Source organism: Gossypium hirsutum, chromosome D09 (assembly GCF_007990345.1).
Source record: "Gossypium hirsutum isolate 1008001.06 chromosome D09, Gossypium_hirsutum_v2.1, whole genome shotgun sequence".
NCBI classification, from domain to species: domain Eukaryota; kingdom Viridiplantae; phylum Streptophyta; class Magnoliopsida; order Malvales; family Malvaceae; genus Gossypium; species Gossypium hirsutum.
In genome coordinates, this window is record NC_053445.1 from 12,186,792 (window position 1) to 12,207,700 (window position 20,909).

General features: G+C 34.1%; 2 protein-coding genes across 5 annotated transcripts; one reads left to right on the top strand and one right to left on the bottom strand.

Annotated features, from left to right (window-relative positions):
* Positions 1–14,242: 14,242 nt before the first annotated feature.
* LOC107892163 (ATPase family AAA domain-containing protein FIGL1) lies at positions 14,243–19,294 on the top strand. Of its 4 annotated transcripts, none has more exons than XM_041101808.1 (15): positions 14,243–14,785; positions 15,022–15,160; positions 15,319–15,699; positions 15,841–16,079; positions 16,390–16,517; positions 16,623–16,741; positions 16,824–16,916; positions 17,137–17,238; positions 17,462–17,564; positions 17,849–17,932; positions 18,018–18,113; positions 18,204–18,331; positions 18,429–18,452; positions 18,765–18,822; positions 19,154–19,294. In XM_041101808.1, the coding sequence occupies exons 1-14, from the start codon at positions 14,517–14,519 to the stop codon at positions 18,771–18,773; spliced, it is 1,914 nt and encodes a 637-aa protein (XP_040957742.1). In that variant the 5' UTR covers positions 14,243–14,516; the 3' UTR covers positions 18,774–18,822; positions 19,154–19,294. The 4 variants fall into 4 exon arrangements, with proteins under 4 accessions (XP_040957742.1, XP_040957741.1, XP_016672659.2 ...); XM_041101807.1 differs by having other exon boundaries at positions 19,146–19,284; XM_016817170.2 differs by lacking the exon at positions 19,154–19,294 and having other exon boundaries at positions 18,765–18,987.
* On the bottom strand, positions 18,977–20,886 carry LOC107892164 (cytochrome P450 94B3). The gene has a single exon (XM_016817171.2). It carries the CDS (start codon positions 20,637–20,639, stop codon positions 19,107–19,109), a length of 1,533 nt encoding a protein of 510 aa, XP_016672660.1. The 5' UTR covers positions 20,640–20,886; the 3' UTR covers positions 18,977–19,106.
* Positions 20,887–20,909: the final 23 nt, after the last annotated feature.

Consider the following 20,909-nt stretch of genomic DNA (forward strand, 5'->3'; position numbering starts at 1 on the left):
TGAATAATGATGGAGGATGTCTTTTCCTAGTTGTTTATGACCTTGAATTGAATCAAATAAATACTAGAATTAAAGCAACAAGAATCGAACAGAAAACTAAACAAGAGAAAAAATGAAGCAAAGAGAAGATGAAAGTGGTGTGATAGGTGTCTTAAGGAGCCTTGGAATCGAAGAAACCACAACCCCTTCAAACGACTCTAATATTCCCTCCAAAAAAGTATTCTTGACAAGTCAAACCTTGAAGATCGTTCCCACAATCTAAAAGATTGTTAAAACTACTAAAACATCAAGAAGAATTCTTGAAGAGAATAAACTCAAAGAGTATTTATTTAAGCAAAAGATGAATGAATAACAAGCGGGCACACCATATATAGCCTCACAAATGCTAATTAATCTCCTTAAAATTAGGGTTTTGATAAGTATGCTAACTAAGCATGACGACTCATCAAATAATTAACTAACTAATATGTGAAAAATATTTCTAAAAACATTTCTAAGTGTGGAATTAATGAGAAATTCAGTCAAGGCTCATAATGGGCTCCTTAGACTAAATTTTTACACATTGATCTACTTATTGAATAAAATTTGAAAAAAAAATTTAAAAGATTTACAAATTGGAGCACTTTCACAATTTGGCCAAATATTTTACTAAGTCTTTCTCCAAATTTCATATTGGGTTTGTGGACATCCTAATGGGTGATTCTCAAGAACTTGAACTTGTGATCTGTTTGCTCCCGGAATTGGCTCATTCAATCTCGTCAATGTGATCCATCATGCACAAGCTTCAAGAATTAGTTTCTTTGATCAAGAATTCTAAGATTTGAAATCTTGATTTTCTTGATTCTTAAAATCACCCAAAACAATAAAATTGGACAAAGATTCGGTTTCTTAATTTTCTTGAAAATAAAAAAAGTGAATCTTGATTTTGTTTTTTCCTCGTATGCACTTTTAGGGCTTTCGTAACGAAGTCTTGGACAGTTTCATTCAATCTTGCCTTGATCTACCTTGCTTTTAACCTCGTTATTGGGTATTGAGGTAAAGAAAGCCCATTTCGTCTGTTGTCCACTTGTTGGGACTTGATGCTTACATCATCTTTAAGTGTGAAAATGGCCTAATTAACCATATTGATATATGACGTGTCAAATAGAAATTGTACAAACTAAGCTAGGGATCAATCAACATTCAAGCCGTATTATTTGATTTTATTTTATTAAATTTTGTTTGGTTATTACTTAATTTCACTTGGTTTGATTCATGTTCATTTTTCAAAATAAGTAACTCGTTATTTCTTGAACCATATTAATTTTATTTTTATTTAATTTTTAATCATTTTTAAAATATAAAAATAAAGATTTAAAAAAATTAATTTAAAATATATTAAATTATTTAAAATTTTAAAGTTGATCAACCGAAATAGTTTAAAGTTTGAATCAATACAACTTAGTTAAATTTTCTAAAATTTAGAATAGTGTAAACTATTCACAATCTTTTTCCATAGTCTTTAATGCCAGTTTAGGGTGTAAGGGCAAAAACTTCTTGAATCTAAGTTTTGAAATGATGTTTCTTGCAAGCTTGTTTAGGTTTCTGGTATAACGATATGATAAGTTTAACTATTTATATTATCGCTCAATACACTCCTAAAGGTTCTTGTGATAATTGCAAAGGTCCTGCTGTTTAGACTTGCTGTGTTTTCTGGTGAGTTCCTTCTTACTTCCATGTGTGTGTAATGCCTTATTTATTTTTGTTTAAGGTAAGTATTCATATTCTGTAAAGATGAAATGCCTGTACATGAGTGATGGGTGTTCATAATTGTTAGTCTAGTTTGGTTTGTCTGCGTTAAAGGTGTAAAAAACTTTATTTGTGTTTAAGCCACTACCCTTTGCTTCTGACAAGGATAATATGGAGTGGAAAATGGAAATGAATTCATGGTGTTTCCTTCAATGGAATAAACATTGAACTGGCAGATCACGATACATAAAAATGGTCGTGTAACCTCTGGTAGGGCAGAAATTATGTTGTAAACCATATTGGCAAATCATGACAAATGAATATTAATGGAATGAATGATATGGCTTGACTATGGACAGGGGTACGTGGCTAACATGAAGAAGGTTAACTGTATGGTTACATGGGCATGATGTACATGCCAAAGGGAATATTATTTGGTGTATTATCTGTCTATGATTGGTACCCACCAACTGGCGAACTGTGTATCTGCGTTGAGTTGGAAAGGTTTTATTTGAATAATGTATAATCGATGTAATGTCTACTTCTGGAACTCACTAAGTTCTTTGAACTTACTTAGTTACCTTTCCTTCTCAGGCCTATTGACGAAGTAAAGGAATTTATGAAGACTAGGCTAGAGGACAATCACTACCGTAAGACTTCTAGTATTAAGTACTATGCATGGCATAGGAGTGGAGTTGAGATGCTTACATTTTGAAGAATTAATTTTATATTTAAATTTTTGTTCATGAAACTACAATTTCCATGAAATTTCAGTGAAGTTTTCATGGTTCTTAAAGTGTACCATTTTATCTAGCCTTGAATGACAAACTGCTTACATTCTATATTAAATTAAACTGTAGTTTAAGTTGGTTTACGTCAAATATGGTTTTAAAGATATTGATTTTATGTTAGTAACACGGCATTCTCGGATCCTCCTTAAAGGTTGGGTTTGGAGTGCTACACCCTTAGGGGCGTCATTTCATAAGTTTTTAGGTCTATTTGATTTAGTCCAATTTATTACGATTTAGTCATTGGTCCAAAAATCAACTTACCCACATCTTCATCAACCAACCCTTTTTGGAGTTTAGTTATCCATGTTAAAAAATAGAGTAAACAAATGTAAAAATCAAAGCTTTAATAGACATGGACATAAATCCTAAGGAAAACATAAAATTTGAGATTTTTACTCTTTAAAACTTGCAAGAAAGATAAATAGAAGCATCTAACAGTGAAATCTAAAGCTAGGAACATTAAAGGAACAACCTTTAATTGATTAAACATAAAAGAAACTGAACTGCATCCAACTTAAAGTTGAGAATGTCATTACAATAAAGGGAAAAAGGATTAAAGTTGTATATAAACCTAGCTATAATAATAACTAACCTAACTAACTACCATTAATACTAAGAAGAACAAGAAAATGTGCAAGAAAAGTAAACTACTTTAAATGTAACAGCCTAATTTCAGTGGTATCAGAAACAGTGGTTTTGGGACCACAATTTCGATGAGTGGGTTATTATTTTATTATTTATTTAATGTCTATGGGATTATATTAAGGTCGTATTAAATTTTCGTTAAGAAATTTTTAAGTTTAAATGATTAATTAGGTAAAAAGGACTAAATCGTAAAGGTTGCAAAAGTGGGTTTCTATTAATTAACAATGGCTAAATGGCCATGGAAAGAAAATTTAATGTACTTAGATGGTAAATATACCATAATTAAGTTAGTGGATAGTTATGGACAAGGTTTTATTGAATTTTTTTATTAATTTTAAGGTTAAAGTAGTAATTAGTAAATAAAAGAAAAATTAAGTAAATTGAAGACAAAAGAAAGATATTATATTCTCCATCTTTATTTTATAAAACCTAAATTAGCCATTAGAGAAGAAGGAAGGTTCGACCAACACTTTGTTCTTGCATGGTATGTAAATTTGTCTCATTTTTAATTATTTTTATATTTTCGAACTCGTTTTAGCTTAGTCTAACTAACTCGGGGGTTAATTTGCAAAACTGTTAAAGGTTGAGGGATTTTTCATGGTTGTTTTTGAATAGGTTTTGAAGTTATTTGATAGATTATTAATCTTGGTTGTAAAACAAACTTGTTTTGTTAATGATTTTTGATGAATTTCGAAATAGGGATTAAATTGTTAAAAGTGTAAATCCATGGATTTTATTATGAAATTTTGGTATTTATGGGTTGTACCAAGGTCCCTAGTAGAATTGGTTAACATGGGTTTAGGTTAAAATGGTTAAATTTCAAGTTATGAGCTTAAGAACTAAATTGTGAAAAGTTAAAATATTAGGGGTAATTTCATAATTTTTACATAAATATGAATTATGGATTGAATTGAATTGAATACTTGAAGTACTTAATTGAATTAAATTATCTATTTAGGTCAAGATAAACAACAATCGGACTTAAATCGAGGAAAAGGGAAAGCTTCGGATTAGTTTCAAATTATACTTCTACGACTATAGTCGCCGAGGTAAGTTTGTATGAATTATAATGGTATTAGTGATAGCTAAATTGATTATTTACCATATTGTGTTAATATAAACAGACTTGAAAATGCTTATGAATTGATGTTTTGAGTAGTTGGCGGATAACGAATCATGTTTGAACCTTAAGGATTCTTAGGATACGAATGACATGTCATTAGGGATTTCATGTTTCGGGTGCTGGTCTTGAATGTCTTACCGATGGCTGAGGTCTTGCATTTGTTGCAAATTCTCCACAGCTTGTGTGAGCAGCATTGTGTACCTAACATTTCGACCCATAGCTCGTGTAGTAGGCCCATTTCACAACTCGTGTGAGCACTATTGAAAAGGAAAGGTTACGGTTATATGGAAAGGCACACTATGTGTGAGCATTCCCGAGTATTCGATGTAATTCTAGATGGTTCAACAGGTAAGCAAAGAAAATAGCATGGTAAGCATACAATTGAAATGATTCATGATATTATGAAAAGGTTGATGAGTTAAATAATGTGTATATGAAATTTACTTACTATATGATGGAACTCAAATGTATCATGGATGAACCTTCTAACTTTTGAGTTTGATGGTGCTTGTATAGGTTTTTACTAAGCTTATGGCCTTGGTAATGATTTTATGCTTATTCTATAGTTTGTGCTAAAGAAATGGTAAGTTATGTTTAAGTTTATATGAGCTTACTAAGCACTAATTGCTTACGTAGTTACTTTCCTTTGTTTTTTAAATTATCAAAAGTTCTATTGGTTGGAAGCTTGCCGGAGATCAATCACACTATTCAACAACCATTTCGGTAGTTTTTGTGTATTTTGGCCAATGATATAAATGGCATGTATAGGACCCTTTTATTAGGGTAGTTCTTGAATGTGTAATGGTTGATTTGGTATGTATATGCTTTTGAAATTTATGTTTGGTTTGATGAGCTTTGGAATCTTGGCAGGTTAGGTCATTTTGGCCATTCCTAACTGCTTGTATATAAGACTCTTTTGGTATGTTTGTGATGGCATGTAAATGGCCATTTGTGATATCATTTTGGTAGAAAAATAAACTAGGTTTTGTGCTTGAAGTATGGATATATTGATTTGTTTGGTTAATGATATTTTAGTATTAATGTGGTGCTTTTGAATGGCATATTGGTTAGATGGAATAGGATGTTTGAAATGGTATGTTTAGATGTATTTGAAAGATGTGTAAGTCTCTTGAATGTGTGTACAAATAGGATGATTGGTTAGGTGTGGTTTGGCCTTGAAATGACTTGTTTTTAGGGTCAAATTATGGATCACACGGCCTGGGACATGGGCTTTCATACGGTTGTGTGACATACACAGCTTGGCGACAGGGCCGTGTGTCATTTGTAAATTCTTAGTGTATTAAGTTAGTTAGTTACATGGCCTAGCACACGGCCTGCGACATGGTCGTATGTTGTAAGTCAGAGAGTTACACAGTCTAGCACAGGGCCTACGACACGACCGTGTGACCCAACTCAGTGAGTCACACGGGTGGAGACACGGGTTAGGACATGGCCATGTGTCTCTTTGCTCAATTGTTCACGGCTTGGGGTATGCCACACGGCCGTGTGACCCCTGTTTTCAAATTTTGTAACTTTTTTGCCAAATATTTTGTTTTGTTTCAAATTAGTCCCAAATTGCTTTTAAGCTATTTTTAGGGCCTCAAAGGCTCGATTTAGGGACCAAGTTCATGTTTGATTGGTTTTTAACAAGATTAATATATTTAATGTTATAATGTTAAATGTTCAGTAATACTCCATAACCTAAATTCGGTGACGAATACGAGTTAGGGGTTTTACATTTAGTGGTATCAGAGATACAGTTTAGTCGGTTCTCGGATTGAATGTAGCATGTATGGAGTCTAGAAATACATGCCATTATATAACCTGTGATAGTGTGATATCTCCTGACTCAAATTGAATTATGTTTTTATATAGACAAAAGAAGTTATCCAATCTAGCTGATTCCGATGAGGTTACTTGTAATGCACAAGCCTCCATTCATGGAGCAGCTAGTAGTGGGCCCGTAACTGAGGGCCGGGGAAATGAGGCTAAAGAAGCCTTCTTCCAAATGATGTTTGAGTGGTTCTCTGAGTTCGTTAGAACAAACTTTATAGCTCAACGACCTTGTAATACCCCAAACCCGACCTAGACGTTATGACCGAATCAGGGAGTGTTACGAAGAAGAGATTTAAAATCGACGATATATCGATAAAACCATGTTTAGTTATTTGATAAAAGTCCAAGTATTATAAAATATATTCGTTACTGAAACCGTGATATGAAGTTCTTTAAAATTAATCGTTTATTTTGCAGCAGAAGTTTGGAAAATCGTTTAAAATAAAAACCAAGCTCGTGTTTTCAAAAACCCATTTGTTTGTATAAAATGTTTTTGTTAACTTTGCAGAAAAGTAGCAAATCAAAATCCAAAAGTTAAAACCAATTAGTCCAGAGAGTCCCAAAAATTACAACTTTCAAGGAAAACCAGACTTTAAAATTAAACCATTAATTACTAAGTAAAAATAGTTCTCGGTCGAGTGGTCATTGCTGAGCCTCCGTCGTATCGACCCGCCTAAGTCTGTAGATTACCTGGACAGAACAGACAAATAGATGTGAGTTTTCGTAGACTCAATGTGTAACCCAACAGAAATAGACATGCAATATACACAATATTTCGTATATAGTCAAATATAGATTCGGACCTAAGTCCATAACAAATGCAGATATCAGATAAATAGAACATATATACAGAATCCTATCCCCATCCTCTACACACCATCTCTGACCATCCCATCACACCATGTGAGGTTAAAAACACCCACCCATCCTTACACACCATAACAGATAGTATGTAGTCAAACTGCCAGAATTAAGGCGAAAGGTCACCGTACAGAACACTTCCGCTACATATACAAATCCCCAACCCACACATATAGAAAATACAAATTTAACAGAATCAACGTGCTTAACATGCTTATGTACATATATCATATATGCATACTCAAACAGAGCAGTCATGCATACGTATCAGTGTCCTACTCAAATCAGACTATCAGAATATCAAATCACATGATTTAGGGTTTGGTTAGCCCTTATCGACCCTACGGTAGGCCCACAGTCGATCAGGACGACCCGTGTGACCTTTGGGAAAACTTTAGAATTATGGGCCCTTATGCCCAAATTGGCCTTGGCCGTGTGGTGCACACGATCTGGGCCAAAACCCACACGCGTGGCCCACACGACCACACTCACGGCATCAAACGGTCGTGTCTTGCGCACAGCCACACCTTCGTCAGTCACACGGCCGTGTCCCGCACACGGCCGTGTCCCGCACACGGCCAACTACACGGCTGGCTGCACGCCCATGTTGCGTCGACAGACCCTATTTTCGGCTTTCGTTGAAACTCAATTTTTCGTGTTAATAGTACACACCTAGTTCGATTTTGATGCGAAAGTAATCTTGAGACCTCCCAAACCTAAAAACAATATTCCAAACACCATTTTTAGCAATCTAATTACAAAATTATCAATACAAAATCGAGCAACGTGCATACACTTATCGCTATCAAACTCGATCATGCATACAGATTAGCTTGATTGAGTGAAACCACTGTCTCACCGCCTTCTCCTATACAAAATGTTTATAGAGAATTACTTTCCCTTACAACCCACACTAAGAATACAAGCGAAAAGGAGAACCTAATTGCTTACTAAAATGGAACCAATCTACAAGTGAAAACCTCCCACTTACCTGACCACACGAAACACCGAAATCTCGAATTACACACAATAAACAAAAAGAGGGTACAGATTGAAAAGGAAAATGACAGAAGAAGGGAAGAGAGAGAGAACCGAAATTTTGAAAAAACAAAAAAAATAAAATAAAATCAGATAATATCTATCCTAACCTCCCACTAACCTACTAACTCTCAACTCCTTCAGAATTTCACTTCCACCCAACCTTTATCTCACAACCGAAATAAAAATATCATCCACGCTCTTATAAGGAATCGAATACATGACCTTCAGCAAGCTAACTCCTTACCACCCGAACCAGGAAGCTCATTTTGATATGAGTTTACTAAAGATAAAATATAACCCAACCCACCAAGGATAAAGCTAGGATAAAAAAAAACCAAAATTTCCCAAATATGAGACTTGAACCTAAGACCTCATTCACACACCCAAAACACTTAACCATTGAAGCAAATACTCATTTATGCCAGATTTCACAAGAACATACTTAAATTATTCAGGGCGTTACAAACCTTCACCCCCTCCTATACCACAACCTATACCCACTATTCATTAAGGTTTAGAATTGGTACGAATGAATAGACCTCTGGTTGATAAAATTCGTAAGTATGGGGCTGAAGAGTTTGCGGTACTGTGGAATATGATCCAGAAAAGGCTGAGTTCTGGTTAGAGAATATTATCAGAGTTTTTGATGAATTGTCTTGCTCTCCTGCTGATAGTTTGAAATGTGCGATATCGTTGTTAAAAGATTCAGTGTATCAGTGGTGGAATACCTTGATTGTAGTGGTACCAAAAGATTGTTTTCAAGTAATAAGTAAGTATAAGAGTTATCGTCTCCACAGGGACTGTATTTAAATCAATACTTGTAAAAAATTACTATTTACAAATTGGTTAAGAAAAATACAATAATTTTGAGTGATAAGTGTTAAATTAAATTAATCAATTAAATTCAAGTTAATCTCAATACAAATGAAATGAAATACAAGCTAATGGTTTAGAATCGATTTTCATGAGTTAATAACAATAACATGAATAAGATAGAATAACTACAACATTTGACTCAATTCATTTTTCCTAAAGCTTAACAATGTTCAGAACATATTCCATGGCAACTCGATCGTTCATTAACTGGGAATCTCATATAAGTTCAACCGAATCTTATACTTAGAAAAATATGCATAAACCAATGTCATAATTTAACTAAGGATTCCTTAGAATTTATGTAAAGTAATAAGAAAAATTAGGTTTGAAACAATTTAATTACAGAAACTTAAAGTTATGTAAGGTAATACGTTCTCTTATTCTATTACGAACCTCTAATTTATTCTGATTAGGATATAAATTAAGCAAGTATCTTCCAATTATTGTGTCCATTAGTTATCATCTAATTAGGATTGACTAACTAATTCTAATGCATTCAAACATATTTTAATGCATGAAATACATAATGATTTTAATTGGAGGCACAAACAACGGAGGCACAAAACATCATAAACATGAATCAAATGAACTTTATCAAATTAATGTGATCATTCTAGCTAAAACAAAATTAATTCATCTTTGTCAATGGAAAAACATCAAAACATTTTGCAAACATTTTGAATAAAAATAAGATTAAGGAATAAGAAACTTTTCATGATTTCGGTAGTTCTCCGAAGACCGATTGTGGTGGCTTTCTTCATTTCTTGTGATTGTAAAATGCTCCTCAATGTGGTTGGCCAATAGTGGTTTTCCTTAAGGGAAAATGCTAGCTAAAGGAGATGGGAAAATGGGAAGGCTTATGTGTGGAAAAGAGGGAAGAAAATGTAAGAGGAATGTGAATTGAGAGATGAATAAGTGATGAGGGATGATGGAATGAGAAGTAAGGGTTGGTATTTATAGTAGTGGGATGGCATAGAAGTTTGCTAAAATAGCTTGAAGATCCCTTGGTTTTCTCCTTTGCTTGGCGGGCCTTGAAATGTGGAAAGGGATGTTGATAGTTGCTTGATTCTTTCTTGATTTCATGCATGAATCATGCAAGGGGTTGGACGGTTTCTTGGGTATTAGTTGGGAGCTGATTTCTGATTCTTTCACAAGTGCAAAGACCACCAAATTAACTTTCCCAAAGCTGATTTGGGCTGCTCTTGATGGCTTTTTCGAATTTGGGTCATTCTCCCTCTTGTTGGACAGTTTTGACAACCCAATTGAGAGCAGACTTCAGTCTTTTCAATAACTATCTTTCAAATTGGGTTGAATTAAATTTGTGAGTCCAATTTAATGAGTTTCCTGTCCATATGGAGTAAAAATTAACTTGTGTCCATGTGATATTAATTAGCTCCCATACTTCTTAATTCAATGGTTCATCTATGATAATTTGAGCACAAATATTAGCATGTAGCATAAGATAGTTAAATTATGCAAAATTAATACATAAATTTATAAAATTGCATACTTTACTAAAATTATGTCCATTGTCTCAATATGAAAAAAATCACCCAAATAAATATCCAAATACTCACGATTAATATAAATTTTAAGTAAAAATGTGATATAAACAACTATAAAAAAATTTATATAATTTAGAGTTTATAAATGCCTCCCTACAACACTCAATCAATCGTTAGGGCCCCCAATGGCATAATTGGCCATTTTGGATCGAAAAATGAGGAAAAAGAGGCGATTTCACAAATCTACTTGTAAAAATTAAAATTACGTAAAACTACTAAAAAGACATTAAAAACACTTAAAAACAAGCTTGTTAAGTGACAAACGGGCCTAATTTGACTCATCAATTTGTGGCAGATCAATTATCATATAAATTATATTATTTAACTTTGAATTGATCGTAGTTGCTCTTGCAACGAATGTGGTACACTATAGCTCGGATCCAACGATTGGGTCAAGTTTAAAGTGTTACAATATATATCTAACTTGTAACAAATAATTATGCAACCTTTCATTATCAAGTCAAATGATGTATTCCAAATCTTACTGAATTGGCTTATCGGCTGATTAACCATTTTGAGTAATCTTTTACATACCTTGACATATAACGTCGTATATAAGTGCTTATAATCCAAATTATTAGCATATAATCAATCCCAATCATCATTCAACCAATTTGTAACATATATGTGTATTATTATTCCCCTATTAACTTGACCCGAACCCGGACTCGAACGGATACACGGATCTATCCAACACACAAATTTGACACCTAGTGCCTCATCAAAACGTCTGAAATAAATAAATTATGCTTAACGCTCATCGGTTTAACTAAAATAATAATTGTGCCCAACACTTGTCGGAACGTTCAAAAGAAAAATGCGCTGAGTGCTCATCGACATATAGTTGAAATAACCCATAATCAACATATCCCACGGCATGCCAATTATATCTGACTTTGCCCAAACAGATAATAGATTAACCAATTATTCAATTCAAAATATAGCTCAATTTACATTTCATCATTTTCAATTTATCAAGCACTTCATCAATTCATATATAACATAACATGAGTTAACCCATTTTCAAGCCAATTCACATTTTTATCAAGTTACACTATTTTCAATTTTATTCAATTTAGTCTTCTATCTTGATAATTGATCAATACCACATCAATTCAATTAAATTAAATATTTTAAACTCAACTCAATATCATACCATGCAAAAAAAAATGCAACAATTGGAGTGATTCGAATCAAAGAAACGCAAATAGGAAACTCCAAGCTATTTGTTGACGACTTTAGCTTTTCCTTTCCCTCTCGAGGAATCCGGGTCGACGTTAGCTATGGATTAACACAAACATACAATACCATCAATATCCAACCAAATTCACAATCAATTGCGATTTTATACAATTTTTACATTTTATTCAATTTAGTCCCTAAAATTGGGACAAACATAACTTTCAACTTAAAACTCCAAATTGAAATCCGATTTCACTATTTTCCATTAGGGACCGCCTATTTCTTATTTCTACAGCCAAATTTACACTTTATGCAGTTTAGCCCCTAATGTACAAAACTTTTAATTAGCTTTACAATTTGGCTCTTTTTCATCTCTAAGCTTAGAATCTATCAATTTAGCACCTAAAACTTCCAATTCTCAACTATGGCATCTTTCAAAACTTTAATGGTTTTACAAATTGATACATGGGTTACCTAGATTAAGCTCCTATGATCTCAACAACATAAAAAATGTAAGAAAAGAACTAAATTGAACTAACCAATTTATGGATTGAAAGCTTGAATGCGCGCCAATGGTGTTTCTTCTTCTTCATCATCTTCTTTTTCTTTAAGTTCGGGTGGAGAAGATGTACTCTCCTCTCCCGCCGAACAAACATATATAGAAATAGTTTAATTAATTTAGTAATTATCCTTAGTTTAGTTAAATAAACTTAATTAAACAATAATTAACACAAATTTAGAAATTCGTTGGTTTGAAAATTAATTGGTTTAATATTTAAAGGAGGAACTGATATTGACAAAATCAAGCAATCAAAAGAGGTAATTAGTTTAGTTAATTTAGTAATTATCCTTTCATCCCAACTTAATTAAACAATAATTAACACAAGTTTAGTTAATTTAGTAATTTTCAAAATTGAAAATTTATTGGTTTATCAACACAAATTTGCATACTAAATATATTTTGTCAAATGTATTATTTAATTATAGTTACTACTAAAACGACATAAATAAGTTAATCAATATTCATTTTCATGAATAAATAAGATGCTTAAAACAATAAGTAACCCATGGAATCAAAACTTCAAAAGAAAGCTATCTCAAATATTTAAACCATATATCAAATTGATTTAATATTTAAAGATGTTATTGTTGAGAAAAAGTGTAAAGAGAGAGATCTAATCAAGTTGATATACTTTTATTATTCAATGTTAAGTCTTGATGATTTTATCAAGAAGTAAGCAAAGTAAACTCCCATAGTAGATCTTGAACTCAATCAAAATTTATCAATAGCAAACTCTAAGAGTGGATCTAATCTTTCATAAACCTTAAGAACATAAAAATAAAATAAGTTAATCAAAACAATTATAATTAATCATGAATTAGCTTAAAAAATTAATTAGATATGAAACATAAGAAACTTCCTATAAAACTTTGCGTCTTGTTGTCAAATATCTTGAAAATCATGGAGGATAAAATTGATCGTCGATAAAAAAAACCATCACTTAGAGCAAAATCATGCTGATGCATATTATAAACTAAGAGAATTGTAGAATGAACAAGATAGAATAATAGAAAAAAAATGAAAGGATAATTCAACTTTTACTTGGATACCAAAAAGCTTATACATGCCCTTTATTTACAGGGCCTCAATCATTATAGGTTACAAACATATAATAAAGATAATTAAAGTGCGCTATAAATTCTTTAAGAGTTACAAGAGATACAAAAGAATAAATTTAGGGGTTTTGAGAGTTTACCAACATCCATTTATCAATGGATTTACGATATATATCTTATTCTTTTGATATAAAATAATCAAATAAAAAACTAGTTTTAAATAAATAATAATAAAATAATAAACAAGTTTTAATTGATTTATTAAATGAACTTGATCATAAATATAAATAAATTAGATAAACTTTACCTTAAAATCTTATTTTAAAGGACAACAACCAAAATTTTCATCACACTATTTTAATTTACCTATTTTATAATTTAGCACACCCCCTCCCTTACACTCTTTGTTTAACAAAATGGCCAAAAAATGGAACTTTTCATCATACTCTTTAAATTTACCTATTTGATAATTGAGCAATGAGCACACCCCCTCCCTTACACTCTTTGTGTAGCATAAATGGTCAAAAAAACTGAATTTTTCATCAAGACTCTTTAAATTTACTTATTTGATAATTTAGCACACCCCCTTCCTTACATTCTTTATTTAACAAAAATGGTAAAAAAATGGAATTTTTCATCATACACTTTAAATTTACCTATTTGATAATTGAGCACACCCCTCCCTTTCACTCATTATTTAACATAAACGATAAAAAAAACTAAATTTTTCATCAAACTCTTTTAATTTATCTATTTGATAATTGAGCACACCTCTTCCTTAACCCTTTTTATTTAACATAAATAGTAAAAATACCGAATATTTCATCACACTTTTTTTTTTGGTGAAAACTTAGTTAAACTAAAAAAAGTAAACAAAAACTTAAATCTACCTTCTTACTCAACAACTGTTTCTAAAATTTGTTCAGACTCTCCGTTTAAATTTTTAAATGGATCTCACGCATGGAAATTGATATACTATCTTGCCCAACAAATAGATATTTTGATAGTCTTTGTTAAACTTCATGATAAACCTTAATATTTTTTTATTTTATTTTTCCATATCCGCTCCAAGGCAGGCTAAGGAATTTTAGCCCATGGCAGCCACTCTTTTAATTTGCCTATTTGATAATTGAATTTAAAGCGAGGCAAAGCCAGAAAGTAGCGGGAAAATTAAAAAACCCAACCCCATTTTAATTCTCTTTCTTCTCCTTTGCAACCAAAAAGCAGGAAAAAGAAGGGAGAGAAAAGAAAATGGAAGAATCGAAATCCAAAGAGAAAATTTGTTGGAGAAAAGAAGTAGATCAGAACTTAAAGCGGCTCCAATCACTGCTCTTCGGCGCCGAGCTCTGTCTCGAGAAGCGGGAATTCCCGGAGGCTCAGCTCCTCTTGCTTCGGCTTCTCGGCTTCCTCGATTCCTTCTCTCACTCCGAAGTCGATCGGACCTTCACACGTCCCATTCGTGACGACGTTGTCTCTAAGCTCGACTCGGCTCGCCGTGCCCTGGTCCAAGAATCTGATCGGTATTTATGCATACTCATGAATTAAATTTTAGGTCTCTAAACCTATTTGTTGTTCAATTGAATAAGCTGAAATTCTAGTATAATTGTTTTCTTCGATATTTTTTGCTATTAGCTGCTTTATTTTATTTCCAATGAAGATTGATTATAGGGAACCTTTTTGGTTTAATGTTAATATTACGCATTTAGATCTTGATCTTTGTTGTTGATAAAGTGTACTAAGAATCGTGTACTTCCAGCCGAGCATTTGAGCAAGCAGGTAAAGCTCCTGGTTGTGTTTTTGGGATGAAAGGAGGTATTGATATCGACAAAATCAAGCAATCAAAGTATTTCTGTACGCAGCTTCAGCAATCTAAGGGAAAGGTTCTAAATGAATTGGTATATCAATTTACCTGCAATTTTGTTCTGTAAAAATATTCATTATGTCATATTTATATGCATTTGGAGTTCCTTTCTGAAACAAAGCCCATATATTGCAAGTAGTCTTTTTTTTTTTTTAATTTTTATAAATAACCTGTGCTCTGACTGTTTTTCAGGGAGGACAACAAGATAAGTTTATTAACAAGCCGTCTAAAGCTATGACACAGGCCAAGTTGACATCTCTGTATGGAAACAAAATTACAAGAGCAAATAATTGCTCATACAAAAGTTCTTTGGACTCCAAAAATAGCAGTTCCAAAGATTGTTTTATGGTGGAAAAGGGCCATTCTTATCACAACTTTCCTAGGGGGCATAGTGTTTCAAACTTTGCCAAAGTTGAAGTGGAAGAAAGAGTACATGGAAATAGCTTTGGGACAAAGCGTGCATATAAAGAAATCGGTAGCCCCAGAAACAACACTGCAAGGTCACCGCCAAGCAATGAAGAATTTAATGCTGATGTTTCGGGGAATGCGTTTGTAACAGCAAGAGCAAAACTGGTATAATACAAAGCATTGGAGATTTGGCATGTATAACTGCCAATTGTTCCAATATTTTTCCTGACGCATTTGGAAGTCAAATTTGTTTCACATGTTCTTGCCTTACTCGCATACATTCCATTATTGATCCCTTTCTTATAGGAAATGGATGTGAGACAAAAACGAGGGCTGGCTGGTTCTCCAAGTGCTTCTGTCTCCCCACAGAATGATACCAATTTCAGTTCTAGAGGTTATGGTACAAAATCCTATGGGGTTTCGCGACGTGGAGTTCGTGGTAATTTTGTACCCCCCATAAGATCTAATGGTGGCAGCGTTGGAAATGTGACATCACGGATTGGTGGAAAGAGTGATGATGCATTAGATGACTCAACAAGGACATGGTGAGTGATGTAAATTCTTCAAAGGAAAAATGCAATTTAAGTTATTTCCTTGTGCATTGCCCATGCTCCTATGATAATGAATAAGTATTAAAATTTCATTATAGGAGATTCAACCGTGTAAGGTTTCTTTTGAGAAAAGAATTTCTTACAGATAAACAAGCTGTAATGCCTTCATAGACATGTATTAATCTGATCTTAGGAATTACTTTTTGCTCATATCACAAGGATCTGTTTTCAAATATTATATGGAATGGCATAATTGAGACGTCTTATGTTGTCTCTTCACTTGTTTTAATGGTTATACATCCAGCTTGGAACTTCTTTGTGGTCCCGATGGTGAACTTCCAGAAAAACTAAGGAATTTGGAACCTCGCCTTATAGAGCACGTCAGCAATGAGATCATGGATCGAGACCCAAACGTCCGATGGGAAGATATTGGTATTATAAGATACATGAAACTTGCTTTTAGGTTTCATCTTTGGTTGAACTTTGTGCTCATCTAAAAATCTCTCTACTTTTATGTTTCTCCTAAAAATGTTGCAGCCGGCTTGGAGCATGCCAAAAAATGTGTGACAGAGATGGTAATATGGCCTTTATTACGTCCCGACATATTTAGAGGCTGTCGCTCTCCTGGAAGAGGTCTTCTTCTCTTCGGTCCCCCGGTAAGTATCTTTTAGTTCTCTAAAAAGTAAATGTTCGTATCATGGGTTTATGACTTCTCAGTGAACACCTATTATACTACAGGGAACAGGCAAAACAATGATTGGAAAAGCTATAGCTGGTGAGGCAAAAGCCACATTTTTCTACATATCTGCTAGTTCATTGACAAGCAAGTGGGTATGTTTCTGGCCCCTGTTTATCTTTAGCAATACATTGCACGTCTTTTTGAAATGCTGCAAGGCTTGTAACTTGTAACTCTAACATCCGCAGTAAGAATGTAGATTGAAATTTCTTAAGTTGCTCCGAACATTTTTCCAGAGGTTACTCTTTACTTTATCCTCTACCAGAGATTATATTGAATAAACTATAATGGGTAGCATGGCACTGGTGAATGCAGATTGGAGAGGGTGAAAAGCTAGTGAGGGCGCTTTTTGGAGTGGCTAGTTGTCGTCAGCCGGCTGTTATTTTTGTTGATGAAATAGATTCACTTCTATCTCAGGTTAGGTTTACCTTATTGCTCGTAAAGACAAACTTGATTTGGTGTCAGGTGACCTTTGACTGCAGTACTGTTTTTCTCAGATGATTGGGTATTTGGTCACACTTGATGAATTTATGTAAATAAACAAGGAGCAATTTTCTTTTGATTGATAAAATTTTCATTTCTTTTAATTTTTCCAGCCAGTGAAGTGTTCTTCTAAAAGGTTATTTTATTGTGGTTACAGCGTAAGTCAGAAGGTGAGCATGAATCAAGTAGAAGGCTCAAGACACAGTTCCTCATTGAAATGGAAGGCTTTGATAGTGGCAGTGAGCAGATTCTTCTTATAGGTATTGTTGAAATTATTAATTCATATATGTTTGTTGGCAAATGGCAAAGGCCTCATTAAATGGACCTCCTATAGGAAATAAGAGCTTTGGAACTCTACTAAATACTTAATTCTTTCTTGGTTAGAAGAAAACTTGTTCAATTGTATGATAATTATGATTGCATCTGATAAGAATGAAGTAAATATGAAGATACATTCAACATTTCAATTTTTGGATCGGGCTTCAATCTCTTCAAATATGGTGAGTCGTATCAAGCAATTGTATTACATATTTGTATGATCCAGGAGCAACAAATAGACCTCAGGAACTAGATGAAGCAGCAAGGAGACGACTTACCAAGAGACTCTACATTCCCCTTCCTTCATCAGGTGCAACTTACATTTCTTATCTAATCTTACTTCATCCATTTATGGCAAAGAATTCTTTTCTGAATCAGTTTAACCGGTAATGAAGAAGCAAGAGCCTGGATTGTTCATAGTCTGTTGGAGAAGGATGGACTGTTCAAGCTCTCAGAAGAGGACATCAGTGCCATATGCAGGTTAACTGAAGGTTAGCTTATCTTCTCTTGGCTGTTGAGCTGCTTTGTTTTACCTTAGCTATCGTTTTGAAATTGCGTTGTTCGGTACCTTTGCTTTTCAGGCTACTCAGGATCTGATATGAAAAACTTAGTAAAAGATGCATCTATGGGACCTCTTAGAGAGGCTCTAAGACAAGGCATAGAAATTACACAGCTGAAGAGAGAGGATATGCGGCCTGTAACCCTTCAGGTAATGGACATTCAAAGTCTGCACTAGAAAGCACACATGTCTTCGAGGTAAAACTTTTCATCAGCTTAATCATTTATAACTCGTCTTCTTAATGTAGGATTTCGAGAATGCATTACAAGAGGTAAGGCCCTCAGTTTCTATGAACGAATTAGGTACATATGAAGAATGGAACAAACAATTTGGAAGCTTATCGCTCTAATGCTTGAACAAGGAAACAAAAGAAAACGGAGAATGTTTGGCAGAAAAAGAACTACGATAGTAATTTCCATTAATTTCCAGTTAATTTCCATTAACTCGAAAATAAATCATCCTAGATTTGCAGCATTGGTTCGTTTTCTTGTTTCTTTGTGTCAAAACAAGAAGAGTGAAATAAACCTCAATCTAGTTAAAGCAAGAGCTTGAGTTATAATGGCTCTTTTGAATATTGAAACAGGGAAGTTAATCAAAGGGGAGGAGAAATAGGTGAGGTTAATCTTCAAGAATCAATTCAGGTGACTTAAATAGTTCCAAACACTCGTGCATGTGATGTAGCATTCTGACTAGGAATTGAAGATAATTATCTATGTTCAGCTTCTATAGTCACAGATTTGTCCCCTGAAGGATAATCACATGATTTTGATAAATGGTCTTGATCGATGCAAATGGTTATGATTAAATATTTGATGAAGATTTTATATTATGTGTTTGTTTTAGCTAAGCATTTCCTCCTAACTATAATACAGATGAAACATAATGGCATATTAGCATCTTACATTGAATCACTAATTTTTGCTTTTTATCTTGAATGATCTCTTTTCTGAATCACAACCTTTAGTCCTCCAGCCATATGAGCTGTCAAGAGTGGCATGAAGACTGGCTTTTCTGAAACAACCGGTTTGATTTCAAACCGTCTAAGTATGGAAGCTGCCACATAGTTCATCTGAATGAAAGCCATTTCCTTCCCAAGACAAACTCTTGGACCGGCCTGAAAAACTGGGAACTTGTATGGACAAACCTTCTTTAGTGATCCTTCATGGTAGCTTGCTGGTTCGACAAACCATCGGCTTGGTCTGAATTCATACCAGTCTTCCCCCCACAATGCTTCCATCCTCCCCATTCCGTAGGGAAAATAGGTCACCCTATCTCCTGCCTGGACCGGAGTGCCATCAGGCAACAAGTCATCCGCCATGGCATGCTTGGAGTCCCAGGGCACTGGTGGATAAAGCCTCATGGATTCACAAAGAGATGCTTTTAACAATTTAAGTTCCTTATTCAATGATTCATAATCTAACAAGATTTTCTCCCTATTGTTTATCTCTTTCACAAGCTCTTTCTCTATAACTGGATGGCAGGAAAGCAACCAGAAGAGCCATGTCATTGCTGCTGAAGTTGTATCCCTTCCTGCCATGATGAAGCTTATGACCATATCTCTTGTCACTTCCTTATCATTGCCTGCTGATATCAACCTCGACAAGAGGTCTTCACCATGATTCTCTCCACTTTCATCAATCTTTCTCTTCTTGCCACGAATGATTCCCTCAACATATGTACGGACTTCCTCCACGGCATTCTTGAGCCGTTTCTCTGATCTGACCCCAACCCATTTCTTAACCTTCCAAACCAAGAACAAAGGAGCTGCTCCACGCTTGGCGGATATCTTTGATGCCGTGTCGAAAGCTTCATTGAGAGGCGAAACAGGCTGAGAAGGATCTAAACAACAACGATCCACCCCTAACGAGACCTTGCAGATCATATTAAACGCAAGTCTTTTTAGCAACTCCTGCAGGTCCACCACTTTTGATGTCTCAGCTAATGACTCTAACAAAGGTAACAAATTATTTTCGACCTCGTCCTTCAATGTACTCATCATAAATTCTCTCAAAAAACTGGTGCTGAAAACATGGCTTGCTAACTTCCTTTGCATCCGCCAAAGCTCACCATCCACATTGAATATCCCGTAGCCAAGAAAATCACCTAGTATTTCAGTGAAAGGCTTGCCTTTAGGGAAATTATTGAAGTTGGTTTTCAGCACGTATTCAACATTCTTAGAGCTTGTTGTCACGATAGTTCTTGGAGCACCGAACCGGTTGATGACAACTGTATTTGTGGCTGATTCTGTGAGGAGCTCCGTATACCAATCTAACAAACGATGGCGGTTTTTATAGAAGGAAATCAAGCAGCCGAGTATAGGATATGTTGGGGGGCCATCTGCTGGCAATTTTGGTGCTTTGCAGATTTTACATAACATTACATGCAACCAAGAGAAAAACACTGATATGAACACAAACTTGAGGGTCGGAACACTAAAGAGGGACGTTAATATTTCCATGGTAGCCTAAAGATTAACTGATGGTTCTGCAAACTAGAATTTGAGGAGGTTTATGAGAAATATATCAGCTTTTCAGCTGCCATTGCTGTTCGTTTTAGAAAAAAAAGTATATGTCTTTGTAGTAAGGGATAAATCTCAAAATTATACATCAACTTTGATTTAATGTGCAATTGTGTACATGAATTTTAATTTGATGCAATCATACACGCGAAACACTAAATTGTGGTTTAAATATATACTTGAAATTTTAATTTTGATTTAATCATGCAC